Source organism: Mastigoproctus giganteus, chromosome 2, assembly GCF_048544385.1.
Source record: "Mastigoproctus giganteus isolate SK-2022 chromosome 2, ASM4854438v1, whole genome shotgun sequence".
NCBI lineage: Eukaryota > Metazoa > Arthropoda > Arachnida > Uropygi > Thelyphonidae > Mastigoproctus > Mastigoproctus giganteus.
In genome coordinates this window covers 162,216,090-162,235,740 of record NC_143576.1, presented here as the reverse complement: position 1 = coordinate 162,235,740, position 19,651 = coordinate 162,216,090, and the positions used below count along the sequence as shown (strand labels likewise).

The following is a 19,651-nucleotide window of genomic DNA, read 5'->3' as shown; positions in this document are numbered from 1 at the left end:
GTGGGAACAATATTCCATTGGCAGGGTGGATTTGCGATTTGTACAGAGTGAACAGCTGTTTGGAAGAAAAGTAACACCAAGAGCGAAATAGAAAACAAAGTTTTTTTAAATGCAGAGGAAGCAATATTTGTAATCTGCTTGTGTCAAGAGAGATTACAAGCCAGGTAATCCCCAAAAGAGATATCATCTTGCCTAGAAATCGGAGTGTCACCAAAGATAAGCATAAAAATCCTTTTTGCAAGATATAAGACAAGACTGAGTTTCAGAAGGATTGAAATCACCTAAGTTGTCTTTGCCCCACTGGAGATCGGCATTTAAGGAATTGGTAGCGGATATTCGAGAAGTTGAAGCTTATTGAGCAGAGCAAGGTTTCTTAAACTGGAAAGTGGAATGCAATGTGATATCGTCAGCAAAACTATGGATAGGGTTTCTGGTCAGTGGAAGAAGGTCATTAATATATAAGAGGAAAAGAATGGGGGAAAGAAGTGAACCTTGGGGAACACCAGCATTAGTGGAGAAGATTGAAGACAGGGCCATCTACCATCATCCTCAGTGAACAGTAAGAGAAAACTTGATAACCAATTACAAAAAACTTTTCTTTGAATTTGCCTACCTTGATTCAATTTAATTCCATATTCTTCTCAAATTTATAAATACTACATACGGTGTCTGGGTTAAAAATATTCCTGTTCCTCAAAGTATCATTTCACAATTTTATACTTCCTGTTTTTCCATTTATTTTTCTTCTAGGTATGAATTTAGTTTTTATAGCATATCCAATTTTATATTTAAATTATGCGTGTGAGAGACAATCATGACAGCAAATTCCACAAGTCTGTTTCTCGTTTCAGTTTCTGACTCCATATTCTGCATGTTTATCGTGGAAATGGGGCATATGGAATCCTAAATAAGTGAAAGTGAGTTTGTACAATGTATTACTCACATAGTTAGTGAAAGAAACTTATAAAAAGGAAGACTAAGACATGTGATCTGTTTTCAAGTATCAGAACAGCTGTCCACACATATTACAAATACATTGTGTATATGCATTCTTGCAAGTTTATTAAGGAACACCACATTTCTTGTTTCCTTAATAATAGAAGTGTTTCTTACCTGTGTGATGTCGCATAAATCATATTTTACCAATGCCACTTTCCTGAAGTCTTACTTATAAGAGTTACAATTCAAATATAAGAACATTCAGATTTTTAAAATAGTCTTTATTCTCATTTAAATCTGCTTCAGTTTCAGTAGACATAGATCATAAAAAAATACTTTTTATTCCTTTTGTATTCCACTTATGTACAAGTGGATATTTCATCATGATTAAGAACTGCATGACATACAACATTATAACAAATATCTTTTGGATGGATATTCACAGATTGTATCAGAAACTGATTACGGTCCTGAGCCTGTTAAAAAAAGTTAATCATTATTTTTGGTGTTATTATAATTGTTAATTATAAAATATAATATTAAATTTAACTCAATAATTAAAGTTAAATATTAAAATTAATTATTTTCAATTCAAAGCAAAACAGAAAATATATACAACACAAAAAATATATCACCAATAGTGTCATTAACTTTTATTATTATGCAAAAGAACACCGAGGCAGAGATAAAGAATCTGCTAATGTAATGGATAACAGAATTGAGAATTATAATCCAAATACTTCAGTTCTTTGGGTATGGTTCAGCATATCTAAAAGCCAAAGGATAGTAGTAATCTTACTAGCAGCAAATCAAAAGATATAAATGGAAAAAGACTGGTTAAGTGGTTCTCATTCTATAAGGTGAACAAAATGTCCCTGTGCACTTGTTGGAAGTAGATACAGGTTAGATTGGAGGTAGTTATAGTGAATGTACCCTATGAGCACATATACAAGTATCTACTTATTTTATCTTGTTGGTGAAAATTCATACCAATTCAGTATGGGAGACATTCCTAATAAAGTCTATGACTGCCTTGTAGTAGTAGTAGTAGTGGCATGTGATGCAAGAAAGCAACTGTATGAGCTTATGTAGCATCAGCCAAAAATAAATAAATAAATAAAAATAAATAAAATTAAATTAAAAAAAAAATAATAAATAAATAAAAAAATAAAATAAAATTAAATTAAAAAATCACACCATTCCCTCCAAATGCCTGTCCAGTTCCTCCTTAAATTTATTTAACCTGTCAACTTCCACAACAACAGATGGAAGTTTGTTCCAGCAATTAACCACCCGCTGGCTAAAGGCAAATTTCCGCACATCTATTCTACATCTGTCTTTTCTTAATTTACTGTTAATACACTGTTAATTTACTCTTAATACACTGTTAATGGTTACCTGTTGTGTATCTTGTTATTAATAAAATAAAATAAAATAAATAAATTTGAATTTCTGCCCCCTTAGGTTCGTAATCTGAACAAGTGGAAGGATCCCATCAGAATTCAGTGTGCTCAACCCATTCAAGGCCTTATATACCTCAATCAGATCACCGCGCAGGTGCCTAGTCTCCAGCCACTGCAATTTGCAGAACTTAAGCCTCTCTTGATAAGAGGATCCCTTCATTCCCCTCACCAATCTTGTTGCCCTTCTCTGTACACGCTCAAGTAAATCTACAGCCTTCCTAAAATGAGGCCTCCAGAACTGTACGCAGTACTCAAGGCGTGGCCTGACCATTGCCTTATACAGAGGGACAATCACCTCCTTCTCCCTGCTAGCAAAATTCCTATATATCATTGACAAAACCCCATGACCTGCCCTGGCAGCCTGTCTGCATTGCTCAGAAAACTTCATATCTGACTGCACAATTACTCCCATCTTTTTCATTTTCTACAGCCTTAAGTGTAGTACCACACAGTTGGTACGTTTCTCCGGGGTTACTTCTACCCATATGCAGTACTTTGCATTTGTCAAGGTTAAACTTCAGTTGCCACTTCTTAGCCCATCTGCCCAAATTATCTAGATCCTGTTTCAGTAGCACACTGCCATTAACAACTCTGCCAACCTTTGTATCATCTGCAAACTTCGACATTAAGCCTGATATACCTTCATCAATATCATTGATAAATATACAAAACAACGGTAGACCTAACACCGAACCCTGTGGGACTCCACTAATAACATTAGTCCACGAAGAGCAGCACCCATTGATTACCACCCTCTGTCTTCTCCCACTCAACCATCCTTTTATCCATTGTAGCAACTTACCCTTAATACCATTCTGCTCCAATTTGTACAATAGTCTTCCATGCGCAACAGTGTCAAAAGCTTTCCTGAAATCCTAATATATGATATCAAAATTATTTTTTGCATCCAGTTCCTTTGTAACCACATCATAATATCCTATCAAATTTGTCAGACAAGACTTTCCCTTAACAAACCCATGCTGTGTCTGAATTATTGCTGCAGTCTTGTCTAGATGATCCTGCAATGCATCTTTAACCAGTGACTCCATTATTTTACCCCGAACAGAAGTTAAACTAACTGGTCTGTAATTACTCGTGTCACCCTTCAATACCCCTTTGTGAATTGGGGATACATTTGCACATCTCCACTGTACTCGCTGAGACCACTGTACTCACCTTTACGGAAGCAAAAACCCTTTCCTTTACCCCTGATGGTAATTAAATCTTTAAGTAAATCCCACATCAGTACACTGTGATCACTGCCACCTAGTGGTTCCTTTATCTGCAAATTCTTAATACACGAATGATCACTGCTGATAACCAGATCAAGAGTATTACTTTCTCTGGTTGCCTCTCGAACATGCTGCTTATTTATATCCACAGTAGGTCTTGGAACGTATCCCCCCACAGATATGGGGGTCTTACTGTAATCAAATAGACCGCGGAACACTTTATTTTCGTGGAATTTGCATAGAGAAGTATGCGTACAGGTAATGACATCTACGAAAAAGTAGAAATGTGATCTAGTATGCCATTCGTATGCAATTTAGACTGAAGGGTTGAAGGAGAGGAGGAAGCGAAACAATATCATAACTAAACACTTCCTTGTATAAATTTTTTGATAATTATTAGTATTTCAAAATATTATTATTAAAATATGTGACCATGGATTTGTGGTTGAAAAAAGGAACTTTAAAACGAGAAGCAAGTACTTCTAGTAGTGCAACTTGCTCGATTAAAATGAACACAATATTGTCACACTTCAAAGTGAGGATGAACAATCGCAGCCTTTTGATCAAAAATCTGAAGTGAAAAAACAGGAACCAACTAATAAAAGACCAGTATAATGACAGCTATTTGAATTTCGGCTTTACTTGTGTTGGAAACAAAGATGCTCGTGATGCACAGTGCATCATATGTAATAAAATATCAGCAACAATTCCTTGGCTCCTGCTAAACTTGTGTTTCGTAAGTGTTCTGTGATGAAAAGTGTTCCGTGACTAAAAAAGTTTGGGAAACGCTGACTTAGAGTTTAAAATCACTCAAACTGCACATCAGATAATATATATATATATATATATCTGATAGGACATTTGAATGTGGTGCTGAGAAATCTATAAGATTAGCCAACATTTATGCTTGTGGCAGAATAATAAATTGTGTTAGCATTACTTGCCAATCTAGTGATCCTTCTTTGAACACCCTCTCCAGATTTCTCTCTCTCTCTCTCTCTCTCTCTCTCTCTCTCTCTCTCTCTCTCTCTCTCTCTCTCTCTCTCTCTCTCTCTTTTAGGTGTCTCCAAATTCTGAATACTATATTCTAAATGCTATCTTATCATCACTTTATACAGAGGGACAATGATATCCTTCTCCCTACTTTCAAAGGTCCTACAAATCACAAACAGAACCATGACTGTTTACTATTAGTGTAATACGAGGGCAGGAATGTCTATTTTTATCCTAATTACTTTCCTAATTTTGTCTTCCATTAGCTAAACAGCCAGACGATAACTTTTAACTATATTACACAATATATACAAAAAATAAATGTACTAACTAGCTCTATATATGCAGCCAGTCGCAAGACATTTCATGCAAATTACTTATATAGAAACCTCACACACACATTCCGTAAATGATGTTTCTGATTTTGATATTTTTTTATTCAGAATTACTTCAAGTTCATTTTGCTTCTCCTGGGTGTTGGTCCCGATCAAATTACCCAAGCTCTCTGCCTAAAAGAATTTTTAATGGACCTAAGTGTTGAACTTACTTCCTTATTTCAGACAGGAGGGGGAGTAGCTGATTTGGTTATGCACAGAGGGGTTGAGAGGACTATCTCACATGGTTAAGCAATACTTGCATCTTTTAGCCTCTATTAAATCTTTACTACAAAAAATTAACCTGGTTGTGAATTTTTTTATAGTAAAGATTTAAGCATTTGCCTATACAGTAGACTCTTGATTTTCCAGGATAGATGTAAAAAAAAAAAAAAAAACCGGGATAATCAATTTCCCGGTTAATTAAAAATACAGCAAATCCCCAACATACATAAGAGATACATACGTTCCAGGACTAATAAAATATTGCTACTATATCCCTGATATGCCAAAATTACAAAATCCACATAATATCCTCAGAAGAATGAAGAAAAACAGTTATATATTTTTAATTAGTTCAATTAAAAACTTTATCTAGGGACAGCGGTGAAGTAGTCGGAGTGGCACATAAGAAAAGAAAACATAAAAGGAAGAAAAAACGCATGTTATTGTGCTGTAAAAATTGATATGTATTTCGTAGCCTTGATTATTATAGTTGACTTCATTGGTGCCGATCCCTTCACCCCTTATCATATTCTGTCTTTTTCCTTTATTATTGTGTTCACTGTTGACACTAACAAATCTGAATTCCACACGATACTTGTTAATGTTTGACCATTTTCATACATCCTTATTATTTTAATTTTCTGATCCAACTCGATTGCTTTCCTTTTCTTGATAGATTTTACTAGGGTAAAGATTCAATAACGGATACCCCTTTCAAAATGGTGGTGAGGAGAGGAAGGGGAAAGCAGTGATTGATGAGTTGACTCCGCCCACTCACTGCATTCCCCCTCCTCTCCTTGCCCCATGGCACAGCAGCAAATATGGCAGCTGAAAACAAAGGATAAAGCCAATAAACTTAAAAATTCAAGTTACAAAAAAGCACGTTTTTTCGGGGATTACAAAATGTCACATGACATTTGAATACATCGGATAGAGCTGAAACGAAGGAAAAGAAATGGCAATTTAAAAGGAAATTTCCGAAAGAAAATGAATGGCAAAGCAACAATTTCTAAAAATAAAACAAACAAAAATGCCCCCTCTTCTCCTCGACCACACGTACATGACATAACAATACAGCAGAGCTGAAAATAAAGAAAAATAGAACGGGAAATGGCAAATTTTTAAAAAAGAAAGTAACAAAAATGCATGTTATTCGGGGATTGCAATATGTCATGAGACATCATAAAAGCGGAGCTGAAATTAAAAAGAAAAGGTGAAATGGCAATTTTTAAAAAAACAAGTAACAAAAATTCACACAAGCAACCAATGATTCTTCTCGCCCATTCATTACTAGACTATTTTGTGAGCATTAACAACGAGAATTGCTAATGTGAGTGAACACAGAAATGCTTTTTTGTTTTAATTTTTGGTGGGGGGTGGCAACCCGAAATCCCCACTTTTCCCCACAAAATTGGAGCTGAAATGAAGAAAAAGAAAAGGCAATTTTTTTAAAAAACAAGGAAAAAAATTCACACCACGTGCAACCATTGATTCTTCTTGCCTATACATTACTAGATGAGGATAGGGGCTGCCAACTCTATCCACTGCTTTTCTGCCCAAACATTAAAAAACAAGTAATTACCATATGATTTGTAACAAAAAATGAACACCATGTGCAACCACTGATTACCAGACGATTTCACGAGCATTAACACTGAAAATTGCCAATGCCAATCAACAAGAAATGCCAAAACCACAGAAACCACTCAACCTCATCAATTGCATTATGTTTTCTAAATGATCCAACATTTTCACATGTGTTTTGCGTTTAATATTTTGCAGGAATAAATCACCCAGTAGAAGAGCCACCCGCACTTAACCAAGGCAATCGGATACGCAAATAGGGGGAATTTTTTTTTTTCTGGGGGCTTCTGCCCTCACATCCCCGATACACACATTATTCAGCCTTTTCCAAAACCAAACAACTTTTCTTTTTAATTACGCATCCAAAAAATCAAATAATCGGCTAATCAAATATTAACACCATGTGACATTTCAAACAGCCAGCGAAGTTCATAGCCTGAACATATGGTAACATCTGGTATGGGTGACACAGTGTGTGTCAGTGCCAGATGTCATGTTTCCATATGTCCAGGAGATCATGTAACACTGGGCAGAGTCAGCACCCATCAATCATGGCTGTATCACTAGCAGTCTGGAAGGGGTACCCTTAACTGAATCTTGACCCATTGCTCATTTAATGTTATTTATCATAACAATTCTCACAATGCATTCTTTTACTGGTGTTTTATCCATTCATAATATAAAACTTTATTTACAACAGTATCTATCTTTTATTTCAATTCTTAGTGTTTTTCATATCTCTATCCTGTCATTTTGGCATATGTTAATTTCTCTTTGCCTGTGTCATAATTTTAGGTCACAATTCCCTATTTAAATTTTTCTAATTTGTTTTTAATTCTTCATTCCCCCCATAATATTTATAATATTGATATCATTTTTCACTCATTTTTTCTATTTTCACAGTGACTTTTCTCCAAATATTGATAATATAATTTTTCGCTTATTTTTTCTATTTTCACAGTAACTTTTCTGCAAGTATTCTTTAATATTACTCCTTCACTATTATTTTAAACTATCTTCCTATTTCTGTCTACCTATTTATTATGGCACCCAAGAAATCAATAGACATTCTTTATACTTTATTCCTTTTGCCTTCTATTCCTCAACACTTTTTATCTTCTCACTTCTAGAGTCATTTACCTACCCTAAAAACCTAGACACATTAATATTCAATCCGCTACTAACCATTTCTTTTTTTGTGTGAGGGCACTCTATCTTGAGGTTCAACTTTTATGTTCCTAACTACCCTAATTTTTTTTGCATGTTACAGCACATAACAATCTTTCACCAATAATTATACAGTTCTTTTTATTTCTTACCTCTTTTTAATATTTCACTCATACGTTGCACTTTTAATTTTAACTTTTTGCTTAATTTACAATTAATCAATTATACATAGTGTCATGACTACTCTATACATCTGCTCTGGCAAAGTCTGTTGCAAACCTATTGTTTTATATAGGCAAAAATAAAAAAATTAAATTTTTTTAATTTTTTGCCTATTTTAATTTCCTTTTTCAGCAAAAGTGTAACACATCAAAACTGTACTATATCCTGGATATAGTACAATTTTGATGTGCTACACTTTTGCTGAAAATCACACCTGTAGTCCCCTGAAGATGACCAATGATGACTTATTTAGTTCTTGGTATTAATGTATTCTCATCCAACCTTTTTTACTTTATATTGTTTTCATAATCTTCACCCCAACATCTTACATTAACACCATAATCCATAATTCATTTTATCTTTTTACTGTTCAGGATTTGCCTATTTTTCATTTTAATATGTTTATATAGTTTTTTTTTTTTTTAGTTTTCTCTTTACTTTCTTCTGGTGTTCCTTTTCTTTACAAAGAAGAAACAAAGTATAGTAGTATGCATTTGTCTTAATATAAGTTACTAGTTTTTTCCTATAAAAACTAGTAACTTATAGGAAAAAAAATGAACACCACCACTATATGTTATTTTGTTATGCAACACTCTTTGTAAGCTCTCTTGCACTTAAAGGTGTGATTACATATCCTTTTACTATATTTCAACATCCTACAACTGGATTTTCCTCATGTTTCCCTTTCTTCTTTTTTTTTTTTTGATAATACATATACAACTTGGAACTCTGTATTTGGAATGCTAAAATTCAGGACCTAAAATCACTAAGGCTTTTCGCAAAATTTGAAAATGTGATGCTGTTATATGCTATGGCAAACTTATCCTGCTGCAATCTGTTTACTGGAGAGTCACTTTCATTGCAGTACACCTGCCTGTCCTTTTACAAGTTAGAGTTTTGTTTTCACTGTTCACAATTTTAGCAGCAAAGAGATTGCTATTTAGAATTTGTTATGCAAATTTCATTAAAAAATAAAAACTTCCTTCTAAGTAACAAAAAAAAACTGAATTTATTCAGCTATGTATGCTCTTGAGCCACTGATCCAAATTCAGCATTATGACAATCGTGTCATATCAACTATGGACAAATGTGTCCCACTTTTGGATGAAAAAAAGCTCACTTATTACATAGAATTTTTTTTTCAACAGCTCAGGGGATGTTGAAAATACAACTGCAAACAAAGGAACAGAATTAAAAGCCATATTAGCATTAGCAGAGGCAATATTAATGATGCAAGACAGCAACCTTATATAGCATCAGCCAAAAAAAAAAAAAAAAAAAAAACCCCTTCCCATTTCACCCATCCATTCTTTCCAAATGTTTGTCTAGTTCTGCCATGAATTTATTTAAGCTGTCAACTTCCACGACAGATGGAAGTTTGTTCCAGCAATCAACCACCTACTGGCTCAAGGCAAATTTCTAGACATTTTTTCTACAACTGTCTTTCCTCAATTTTAATTTATATCCTCTCAGGTGATTAATCTGGCAAGAGGAAGAATCTTGTCAGCATTGAGCTTGCTCAAACCATTCAAGGCCTTCACCTCAATCAGATCACCTCACAGGTCCCTAACTCCTCCCTTCTCCTCCTCCCTTCCTATTCTTTCTGTACACATTGTACAACCCAAATTCCAATTCTGCATTCCTTATAGCTGTGTGACACCACATCTCTGATATCCCAACAATATCTGCCTTTGATGTTTTGACTAGTACCTCAAATTCATCAAATTTATTTACCAAACTCCTAGCATTGGTGTACATGCATGTATAGATGCACCTGTTCTAACTCTTAATTACCCAAACACAGCCCATGTATTTACTTGTTCCTTCATGTCCCCCAGCACCTTGTTTTCTAGGCTGCTGCTCATTCCAATAGAAGCAGTGCAAGAATCACTTTCACCTCTGCCTGTTAATCTATTAGTATGTGTATCACCCCCTCCCAAGCTAGCAGTTTTCCGACCCACCTAACACTGCCTCAATAGCATCAGCAAATATTCTTGCACCCTATTTAAGTGTATCCCATCCCTGCAGATGCAGTCTCTCCTGTTAACAAGCACAGACCACACTGAGAAAAATTCTACTCATTGAGCTTTGCAATATCTCTCCAGGGCCGAATTGACCGACAAGGCTCTTATCATATACTCCCTCCTATTGTGCTCAAGAGTGAAATCTAGCATTGAGTTGGGCAGCTGATGCCAACTCAATGCTAGATGCATTAGATGCCAACTCAGCATTCTGATGGGCATAGATGCCCATCAGAATGCTGAGTTGGCATCTAATTTCTTCACACTCTCTGCACCTAGCACACAAAATGACATCCTCCTTGGCTAGATCATATATCCACTTATGTCATTGGTAACCAGAAACTGTCATGGTGACAACTTGGTTATATTGTCTAATGGTAAGCATGGCTGACTTTCATACATAAAACAGCTCCAACTGAAATTAGAAAGTTGCAACACAACCTTTTTTATGAATATGAATGCTTGGAAATTTTTAAACAATATCCAAGGTGATTTTGTTCCTCTTCATGGAGAGAACAAAATTCAAAAGCTAAGTTTCGTTTTATGCCTTTGGTATACATTTGTAAATTTGACAAGCATTCGGTGTGCATCTATCCCTTTGCCATTTCCAACGAGTGCAGTAAGTTGAAACATATTTGCCATGAAACACAGTCAAAACATGTGGGAGGAAAAGCAGCTCTGATGGTAGGTATGAAGAACTGAATTTTGCAAGTAAACTGCTCTGACTGAAATTAGAAAGTCATGTAAGATATATATATATCTTTTTATGCCATTGATAAAAATTCAACATTGTTCACATTATCACTCTGCTGACTGACAAGCATGGTGAGCTGCAAAAATTTGCCACGAAACACTTTCAACTTTCATATATAAAAAAGTTCCAATCAAAATTAGAAAGTCACACATTAACTGTAAATTTCTTACAATTGCACAAGGGCGGCAGATACTCTCCACATAGCTGAACAAAAGTTAAGGATTAGGTATCTGCTGGTACGAATTCAACTGCATTCACTATCATTTTGCTATTACTGATAATACTGCTGTGACGATAATTTGCAATGACTTGTGACAATACTGATGAAACGACAAATGAAGAATATATTTCAATTGACAAAACACATTACTTTAACTGAAAAACTTATTAAAAAAAACAAGAGTTTCACTCCTAAGCAGCATATTATGCAAGTATATAAAATACGTTAAGTTTTGCAAAATTAAAAAAAAAAAACCACCTTAAATTCTGGCTCTCAATGTGTAACATCAAAAGGATGTAATCAGACTTTTGTAATATATAGAAAGTTATATATCTAAATGATAAGCATTCAGGAAAGTAATCTCAACTAAGAGATTCAGTTCAAAGTTTCAACCTAAACGGATGAAAGATGAACTGATGAGAACAGTAACAGATAATAAAAATGCATGGGATGATTATACATTATCAAGGGACACAGAAACATGCAGTAAGTACAGACTAGTTTGCAATCAAGTCTTACAAGAAGTCTTTAGCTAGTAATGCAAAGAAAAGCAGCAAAGAGTTTTTTTGTTTATGTTAACACGAGAAGAAAAGAAATTAACCACAACTATGAATAGTGCAACTACTGCTGATCCTATACTGGTTTTAACAAACTGAATAAATATTTTCCATTTACAATCACAATGAAGAAAGTTTTGGTGAAGGGGATACTAAAAATATATCAAATTCTAAGGTGCTAAATGATTTTATGATAACCGACAGGAAAGTAGAAGAGAAATTAGATTTATCCCATCAGTATATTAAAAGAAGCAGCAAAAGAGGTGAGTACACTTTTAATCATAATTATGAGACCATTCCTGGATTAAGGGGATGGTATCTATGGACTGAAGATGTGAAAATGTCTTTCTGTTTCATAAAGGGGATCAAAGGGAGAAGTGAGTAATTATAGACCTGTAAGCTTGACTTCTGTTCCAAGGAAAATAATGGAGTCACTGATTAAAGAAGTAAGGCAGAACCATCTAAACAGGAATAGTTTTATGGCAGCCACAGAATGGATTTGTTAAGCGACAATCTCATTGGCAAAAAAAAAATTCTGATATTGTATATTAGAATTATTTTTGCAAGACTGTTACAAAATGGAACAGCACAGCACAGCACAGCATTAAGGGCAAGTTACTGCTATGGATAAAGGGGTCATAAGGCATAAGGCAGAGAGTGGTTATTAGTGGGTACTGCTCTTGGACTAATTTTATTATCAGCATTCCACAAGGTTCAGTGGGACTCCACTAATAATTCAATATTTATTAATGATAATGATGAAGACAGACTTTAATGTCCAAGTTTGAAGATGATAAAGGTTCGTAGGGTGGTTAATAACAAAAATCAGGGTATGATACTGCAAAAAAAAAAAAAAAAACCTAAAAAAAAAATAGACAGAATGACTGAGAAGTGGCAATTGAGGCTTAACATTTAAAAATGCAAGATACTATACTCAAGGTAGTAAAGACTGAAAAATAATTAGGAGTAACCGTATAGTCTGACATGGTTTTCTTAATAGTATAGACAGGCTACTAGGACAGCACATGGGTTTCTGCTGGTGATAAGCAGGAACAGAGGTGACTGTCCCACTGTATAAGATGGTTAGGATAGTGGTTTTCAACCGGGTGCCACGTAATTTGGATTTTTAAGTCACACACACAAATACAGAGAATCGGATCAAACAGGCATAAAATTGAGTAGGGGTGCCACAAAATAAAATAAAACAAATCATTTAGGGACTGTTTTAAAAAAAAGTCGAAAACCACTGGGTTAGGCTGTACCTCGAGTACTGCATACAGGTCTAAAAGACTTATTTTAGGAAGGATGCAGATCTGTTGGAACAGGTGCAGAGAAGAGCAACAAAATTAGTCAGGGATACAAAAGGGTACCCTTATCATAAAAAAACATTAGTTGTGCAAACTGCAGTGTCTAGAAGCTAGGTGCCTATGAAAGGGTTATTGTTGTTATTTGGTTTTTAGGAGCATTAGCAACTAAGGCCATATTGCTCCGGGAATATGCAGTGGTCATTCCCTGACCTTTCCACATCCTCCGTATTTGGTGGTGACAGGCTCGAACCCCGGTCTAATCAAGAAGCATCTGCTATGCACTGCTGCTCTTTCCCACCTGGCTACAGAGGCACCCCTATGAAAGGGATCTGAGTGAAGTACTTGAGGCCATAAATCGATTGAGTAAATTAAATGTCTGGCATCCAAACTCTTTCTCAGATGAAACACATAAGGGAACATAAATTTAAATTCAACAAGGATGATTTTAGGGTAGATGTGTGAAAATTTGCTTTCACCCAGAGAGTAACTGATTGTTGGAACAAACATCCACCTGGTGTTGTGAGTGAACAAATTTAAGAAGGAATTAGACAAATTATTAGGGGAAGGGGATGGCTAGAGGAGATGAGTAGTGTTTTTTTTTTTCTGATGTTATATAAGCTTGCATCATTTTCCACTACTAACACTATATTACATAAAATCCAAGGAAGTGAAGCCAGTCGACATCGATGGACAGTGCAGTGTCGAGTCAGTTTGATGTGACATAAGCATTGGGAGATCAAAATTGAGAGTAGGAGTGTGCTATAGGCCTAATGACTCTGATGAGTATAATAAGAAACTGTACAGGGAAATAGAGTGGGCCAGTAAATCAGAGAGTCTTACAATGGGGAATTCTAATTTCCCAGATATTGACTGGAATTTGTGGGTTGGTCATTCACACACTAGCAAGGCTTTTGTGGATTTATTGGATGATTGTTTTCTACATCAGAATGTTTGGGAGGCAATTAGAGGGAGTAATACTCTTGATTTGATTATCAGTAGTGATTCTTCATGCATTAAGAATCTGCTGATAAAGGAACCACTAGGTGGCGGTGATCACAGTGTGCTGAAGTGGGATTTACTCAAAGAGGTAACTACCATCAGGGGTAAAGAGAAGGGTTATTGCTTTAGTAAAGGCTACTACGTTGGTTTGAGACAGTATTTAAATTCTATAGACTGGGACCAACTGATGTTACCAACAGCAAATTCAAAATGGGAAGCATTCAAAGAACTTATCTTGGAAGCAAGTAGGCTTTACACACCAACTAAGAAATATTGTCCAAGGTTTAGGCCTAAATGGGTGTCAGATGAACTAATGAGACATATGGTAGAGAAGAAAAATGCATAGGATACATATAAATTAACACGTGACACAGAAGCCTATGATAGATATAAGTTGATCTGTAAACAAGTTACAAACAAGGTTAAGCAGACGAAGGCAGATTATGAGAAATCTTTGGCAAGGGATGCAAAGAAAAACAGCAAAGAGTTTTTTACTTATGTAAACTCTAGAAGGAAGGGGATGAATCAGATTGGTCCACTTGATATCCATGATTCAACTGTTGATGATTCTGCTCAGGTAGCTAACAAACTAAATGAATATTTTGTCAACATTCACACATGAGGAGTTATTCAGCGAGGGGAATGCCAGAGGTGTATTCAACTCTGGCAGTAAGCTAGAGAATCTTATAATAACCGATAGTAAAGTGGAGGAGAAATTGTTGAAGATAAACACAAGAAAGGCACCTGGGGTGGATGGGATCTATCCAGTTATATTAAAGGAGGCAGCAAAAGAAGTAAGCGAACCATTAGCCATAATTATGAGAGCTTCCTTGGACTCAGGGGAGGTACCCATAGACTGGAGATATGCAAATGTGACCCCAATTCACAAAGGAGGATCAAAGGCTGACACAAGTAATTATAGACCTGTCAGTTTAACTTCTGTTCCAGGAAAATTAATGGAGGCACTGGTTAAAGAATTTATAGAAAAATAAAAAAAATAATGGAGGCACTGCAGGATCAACTAGACAAGACTTCAGTTATAGCTCAGAAACAGCATGGTTTTGTTAAGGGGAAGTCTTGCCTGACCAATTTGATTGCATACTATGATGCAGTCACAAAAGAACTGGATGCAGGGAATAACTTTGACATTATATACTTGGATCTTAGAAAGGCTTTTGATATTGTTGCACATGGAAGACTGCTGCACAAATTGGAGCAGTGTGGCATTGGAGGCAAATTGCTGCTATGGATAAAGGAGTGATTGAAGGGGAGAAGACAGAGAGTGTTAATCAATGGACACTGCTCATCGTGGACTAATGTTATCAGTGGAATCCCTCAGGGTTCAGTGTTGGGTCCATTATTGTTTTCTATATTTATAAATGATATTGATGATGGTATATCAAACTTAGTGTCGAAGTTTGCAGACAATACGAAGGTTGACAGGGTTGTCAAGGACACTACTGACACTATGCTGCTGCAACAGGATCTGGAAAGGTTGAGCAGATGGGCTGAGAGGTGGCAAATGAAGTTTAACATTGACAAATGTAAAGTACTACATATGGGAAACAGCAACCCCAGAGCAAAGTATCAACTCTGTGGTACTACACTGACAGTGGTAGAGAATGAAAAGGACATGGGGGTAATTGTGCAGGCAGATATGAAGTTCTCTGAGCAGTGCAGACGGGTGCAAGAATAGCTCATGGTGTCTTGTCAATAATATACAGGAATTTTTCTAGCAGGGATAAGGAGGTAATTATTCCTTTGTATAAGGCAATGGTCAGGCCCCACCTTAAGTACTGTATGCAGGTCTGGAGGCCTCATTTCAAGAAGGAAGTAGAGCTGCTGGAACGAGTATAGAGAAGGGCAACAAGATTAGTGAGGGGAACGAAAGGCTCCTCTTACCAAGAAAGGCTTAAGTTCTGCAAATTGCAGCAGCTGGAGACTAGGCACCTGCAAGGTGATTTGATTGAGGTGTATTTGATTGAGGTGTGGATTCTTACTACCAAAATTAATTTCACTGTCATTCTGTTCTTCATCTTTATCATCTGAAGGTTCATACAAAAAATTGTTTTTAGTCCCATCTAACGAATTGCTGATTCCACATTTTTTAAAAGAGTTCTGTACTATTTCTCAGGAATCCTTAACCCACTGACACACCAGTGCAAAACTTGGCTGTTTCAGTGCTCCTTTGGGTGTATATTCGTGGCTTTGTGTTTATCATCCAATGGTTCGACTCTTCTCTCATGTATGTTTTAAAGGGTTTGCTGAGAGATATATCAAGTGGTTGAAGCTGAGAAGTTAGGTCTCTGGGAATTCCAAACACAAAGGGGGATCGAAGGGTGATACGGGTAATTACAGACCAGTTAGTTTGACTTCTGTTCTGGATAAAATAATGGAGTCACTGGTTAAAGATGCATTGCAGGATCATCTAGACAAGATTGAAGCAATAATTCAGACACAGCATGGGTTTGTTAAGGGAAAGTCTTGTCTGACAAATTTGATTGGATATTATGATCTGGTTACAAAGGAACTGGATGCAAAAAATAATTTTGATATCATATACTTGAATTTCAGGAAAGCTTTTGACACTGTTGCACATGGAAGACTACTGTACAAATTGGAGCAGAATGGTATTAGGGGTAAGTGGCTACAATGGATAAAAGGATGGTTGAGTGGGAGAAGACAGAGGGTGGTAATCAATGTGCGCTGCTCTTCATGGACTACTGTTATTAGTGGAGTCCCACAGGGTTCGGTGTTGGGTCCACTGTTGTTTTGTATATTTATCAATGATATCGATGAAGGGATATCAGGCTTAGTGTTGAAGTTTGCAGATGATACAACAGTTGGCAGGGTTGTTAATGACAGTAAGCCACTGCAACAGGATCTAGAAATTTTGGGCAGATGTGCTGAGGAGTGGCAACTGAAATTTAACATTGACAAATGCAAAGTACTGCATATGGGTAGAAGTAACCACAGAGGAATTAAGTGTAGTACCAACTGTGTGGTACTACACTTAATGGTGGTAGAAAATGAAAAAGACCTGGGAGTAATTGGGCAGTGAGATATGAAGCTTTCTGAGCAATGTAGACAGGCTGCAAGAGCAGATCATGGGGTTTTTTCAATGATATACAGGAATTTTGCTAGCAGGGAAAAGGAGGTGATTGTCCCTCTGTATAAGGCAATGGTCAGGCCATGACTTGAGTACTGTATACATCCTTCATTTTAGGAACGATGTAGATTTGCTTCAGTGTGTACAGAGAAGAGCAACAAGATTGGTGAAGGGAATGAAGGGATCCTCTTACCAAGAGAGGCTTAAGTTCTGCAAATTGCAGTGGCTGGAGACTAGGCACCTGTGAGGTGATCTGACTGAGGTGTATAAGGCCTTGAATGGGTTGAGCACGCTGAATTTTGATGGGATTCTTTCACTTGTTCAGATTACAAACCTAAGGGGGCATAAATTCAAATTGAGGAAAGACAGATGTACAATAGATGTGCGGAAATTTGCCTTTAGCCAGCGGGTGGTTAATTGCTGGAACAAACTTCCATCTGTTGTTGTGGATGTTGATCGGTGAAATAAATTTAAGGAGGAACTGGACAAACGTTTAGAGAGAATGGTTGATGGTTGTGTGAATTTTTTTTTTTTTTGGCTGAGGCTACACAAGCTCATACGCTTGCTTTCCTGCATCACATGCCATGATTACTATTACTAATTACAGCCAATTCTGTATTGCTTCTTTAAAATTTTTTAAAAATTTAATTCGTGATATGAGATTTTTAAGTGATCCAACACCAAAAAGTGAATCTTTTTTCATCAATGCTCCATTTCTTCGGTTCCACACCTTTTCTATCCATTTCTTCATTCCACTTTGTCCATCCATCCATTTTCATGCATGTGCAGAATTATTCCGAGGGTGGTGTTTTTTCTTTTATAGGTGTTTTTCTCTTAAATATTAGAAAGAGTGGCAGTTTTGTTCCGTCAGCAAAACACAACCGTGAATCTAGTTTTTTCATGCCCACTAGTTTTTATGCAACTTGACTTTTTGCCTTTACAGTTCACTGTTTTATTTGATGGAACGTCAAAGGTTATTAGTGTTTTGTTCATATTGGCAACGTGTACTATTTCGATAATTTTCTTCTGTCTGCACTTGACGATGTGTTTGTGAAAAGAAATAATTTTTTCTTCTCATTCAGGGGGCATTTTTTGAGCCAACTTTGTTCAAGTCCTCACGGAAAGCCCATTTCTCTTCATAAAACGTAGCACCAAGATGGTCCACCTTTGAAGTCTAAAATACTGTGGGTTAAGGCAAATTTCTGGGTTTCTATTTGTATCATCTTAGTAGATATTGCTATTCCATTTTTATGGTGGTTTAAAACCCAGCCACTGTGTCTCTTTGCCTCACAGACATCTTATCTTTATGTTGATGCCAAATTTTAATTATTTTTTCAGTTGTTGGGGGCATGAAATGATGTGAAGCTGCTCTATTGCCATGTATTTCCACGAAAGCTACTACAAGCAACTTACAGCCCACGGTATAAGACACCCTCTTGTTCTTATTTAACTTGGCCATATCTGTGAATAAAAAAATAAGGTTTCCACTTTCTTCAAAATAAAGTTACAACACAAAACACCTAAATATAACAATTACTACTTACAGTATTGACATTGCTAATAGAACGAAAACCAAAACACGAAATAGCAACGTAACTGTTTCACACTATGGTAGTAGTAGTAGTGGTATGTGATGCAAGGAAAGCAAGTGCATGAGCTTATGCAGCATCAGCCAAAAAAAAAAAAAAAAAATTCACAACATTCCTTCTAAATGCCTGTCCAGTTCCTCCTTAAATTTATTTAACCTATCAACTTCCACAACGACAGATGGATTTGTACAATAGTCTTCCATGTGTAACATGTACAGAAGACGTGTAACCCATTTAAGCTACCTTTAAGGGTCCATGTCACTCACCTTATACTTGTTAATAGAAAACACCAAAATTAAAAAATGGCTTTCATTACTTTGTGTATAAGATGCATCTTGATTTTAGGATTAATTATAGGGTAAAAAAAAGTCTTATACAACAGAAAATATGATATATAGCAAGAGTTGTCACTTCATAGAACTGAATTCTACTGCACTTTGAATCAATTACAGCATTTATTGCACCATGCAAATCGAGACTGCAGATTGCAGTTGGTGATGTTTCACTAATACACCATCACTCTCCCATAAAAACTGAAGCTGTGGGGCTCTGGACTAGCTGTACATAGTTGTTTGTACAGACCTCAGCCCCTCTTGATGACTTAAATTGCTGGTTGAAATTTTGCAAAGATGTCTGACAAAATAGTCATACTAACCTTCCACGTACCCTCAAGGTCACATGGAGTGAGTTTCCGTGGTCTTTCTGTGCATTGGTAGACAATGACATCACTATTTTACTTCCATTTCACAATAACCTCATTGATGGTTGATTCTGGATGGTGTAGACTACAGGTGCAGAACCAGTAGTCTTTTTTCATACTTAGACACACAACCACCATCTACTCCGACACTGTGCCTTGCAGGAAGAACAGTTGCAGATCCCTATGTGATTGATTA

At 36.2% G+C, this 19,651-nt stretch overlaps 1 protein-coding gene across 1 annotated transcript in view; it reads right to left on the bottom strand.

Annotated features, from left to right (window-relative positions):
• Window positions 1-1,269: 1,269 nt before the first annotated feature.
• Window positions 1,270-19,651, bottom strand: part of LOC150089713 (alcohol dehydrogenase class-3-like) — a 130,484-nt gene continuing 112,102 nt past the window's right edge. Inside the window, exon 10 of the mRNA XM_090368752.1 lies at window positions 1,270-1,415. Coding sequence (XP_090224878.1) covers window positions 1,391-1,415 — 25 coding nt within the window. The 3' untranslated portion in view covers window positions 1,270-1,390. The remainder of the gene's footprint in view (window positions 1,416-19,651) is intronic.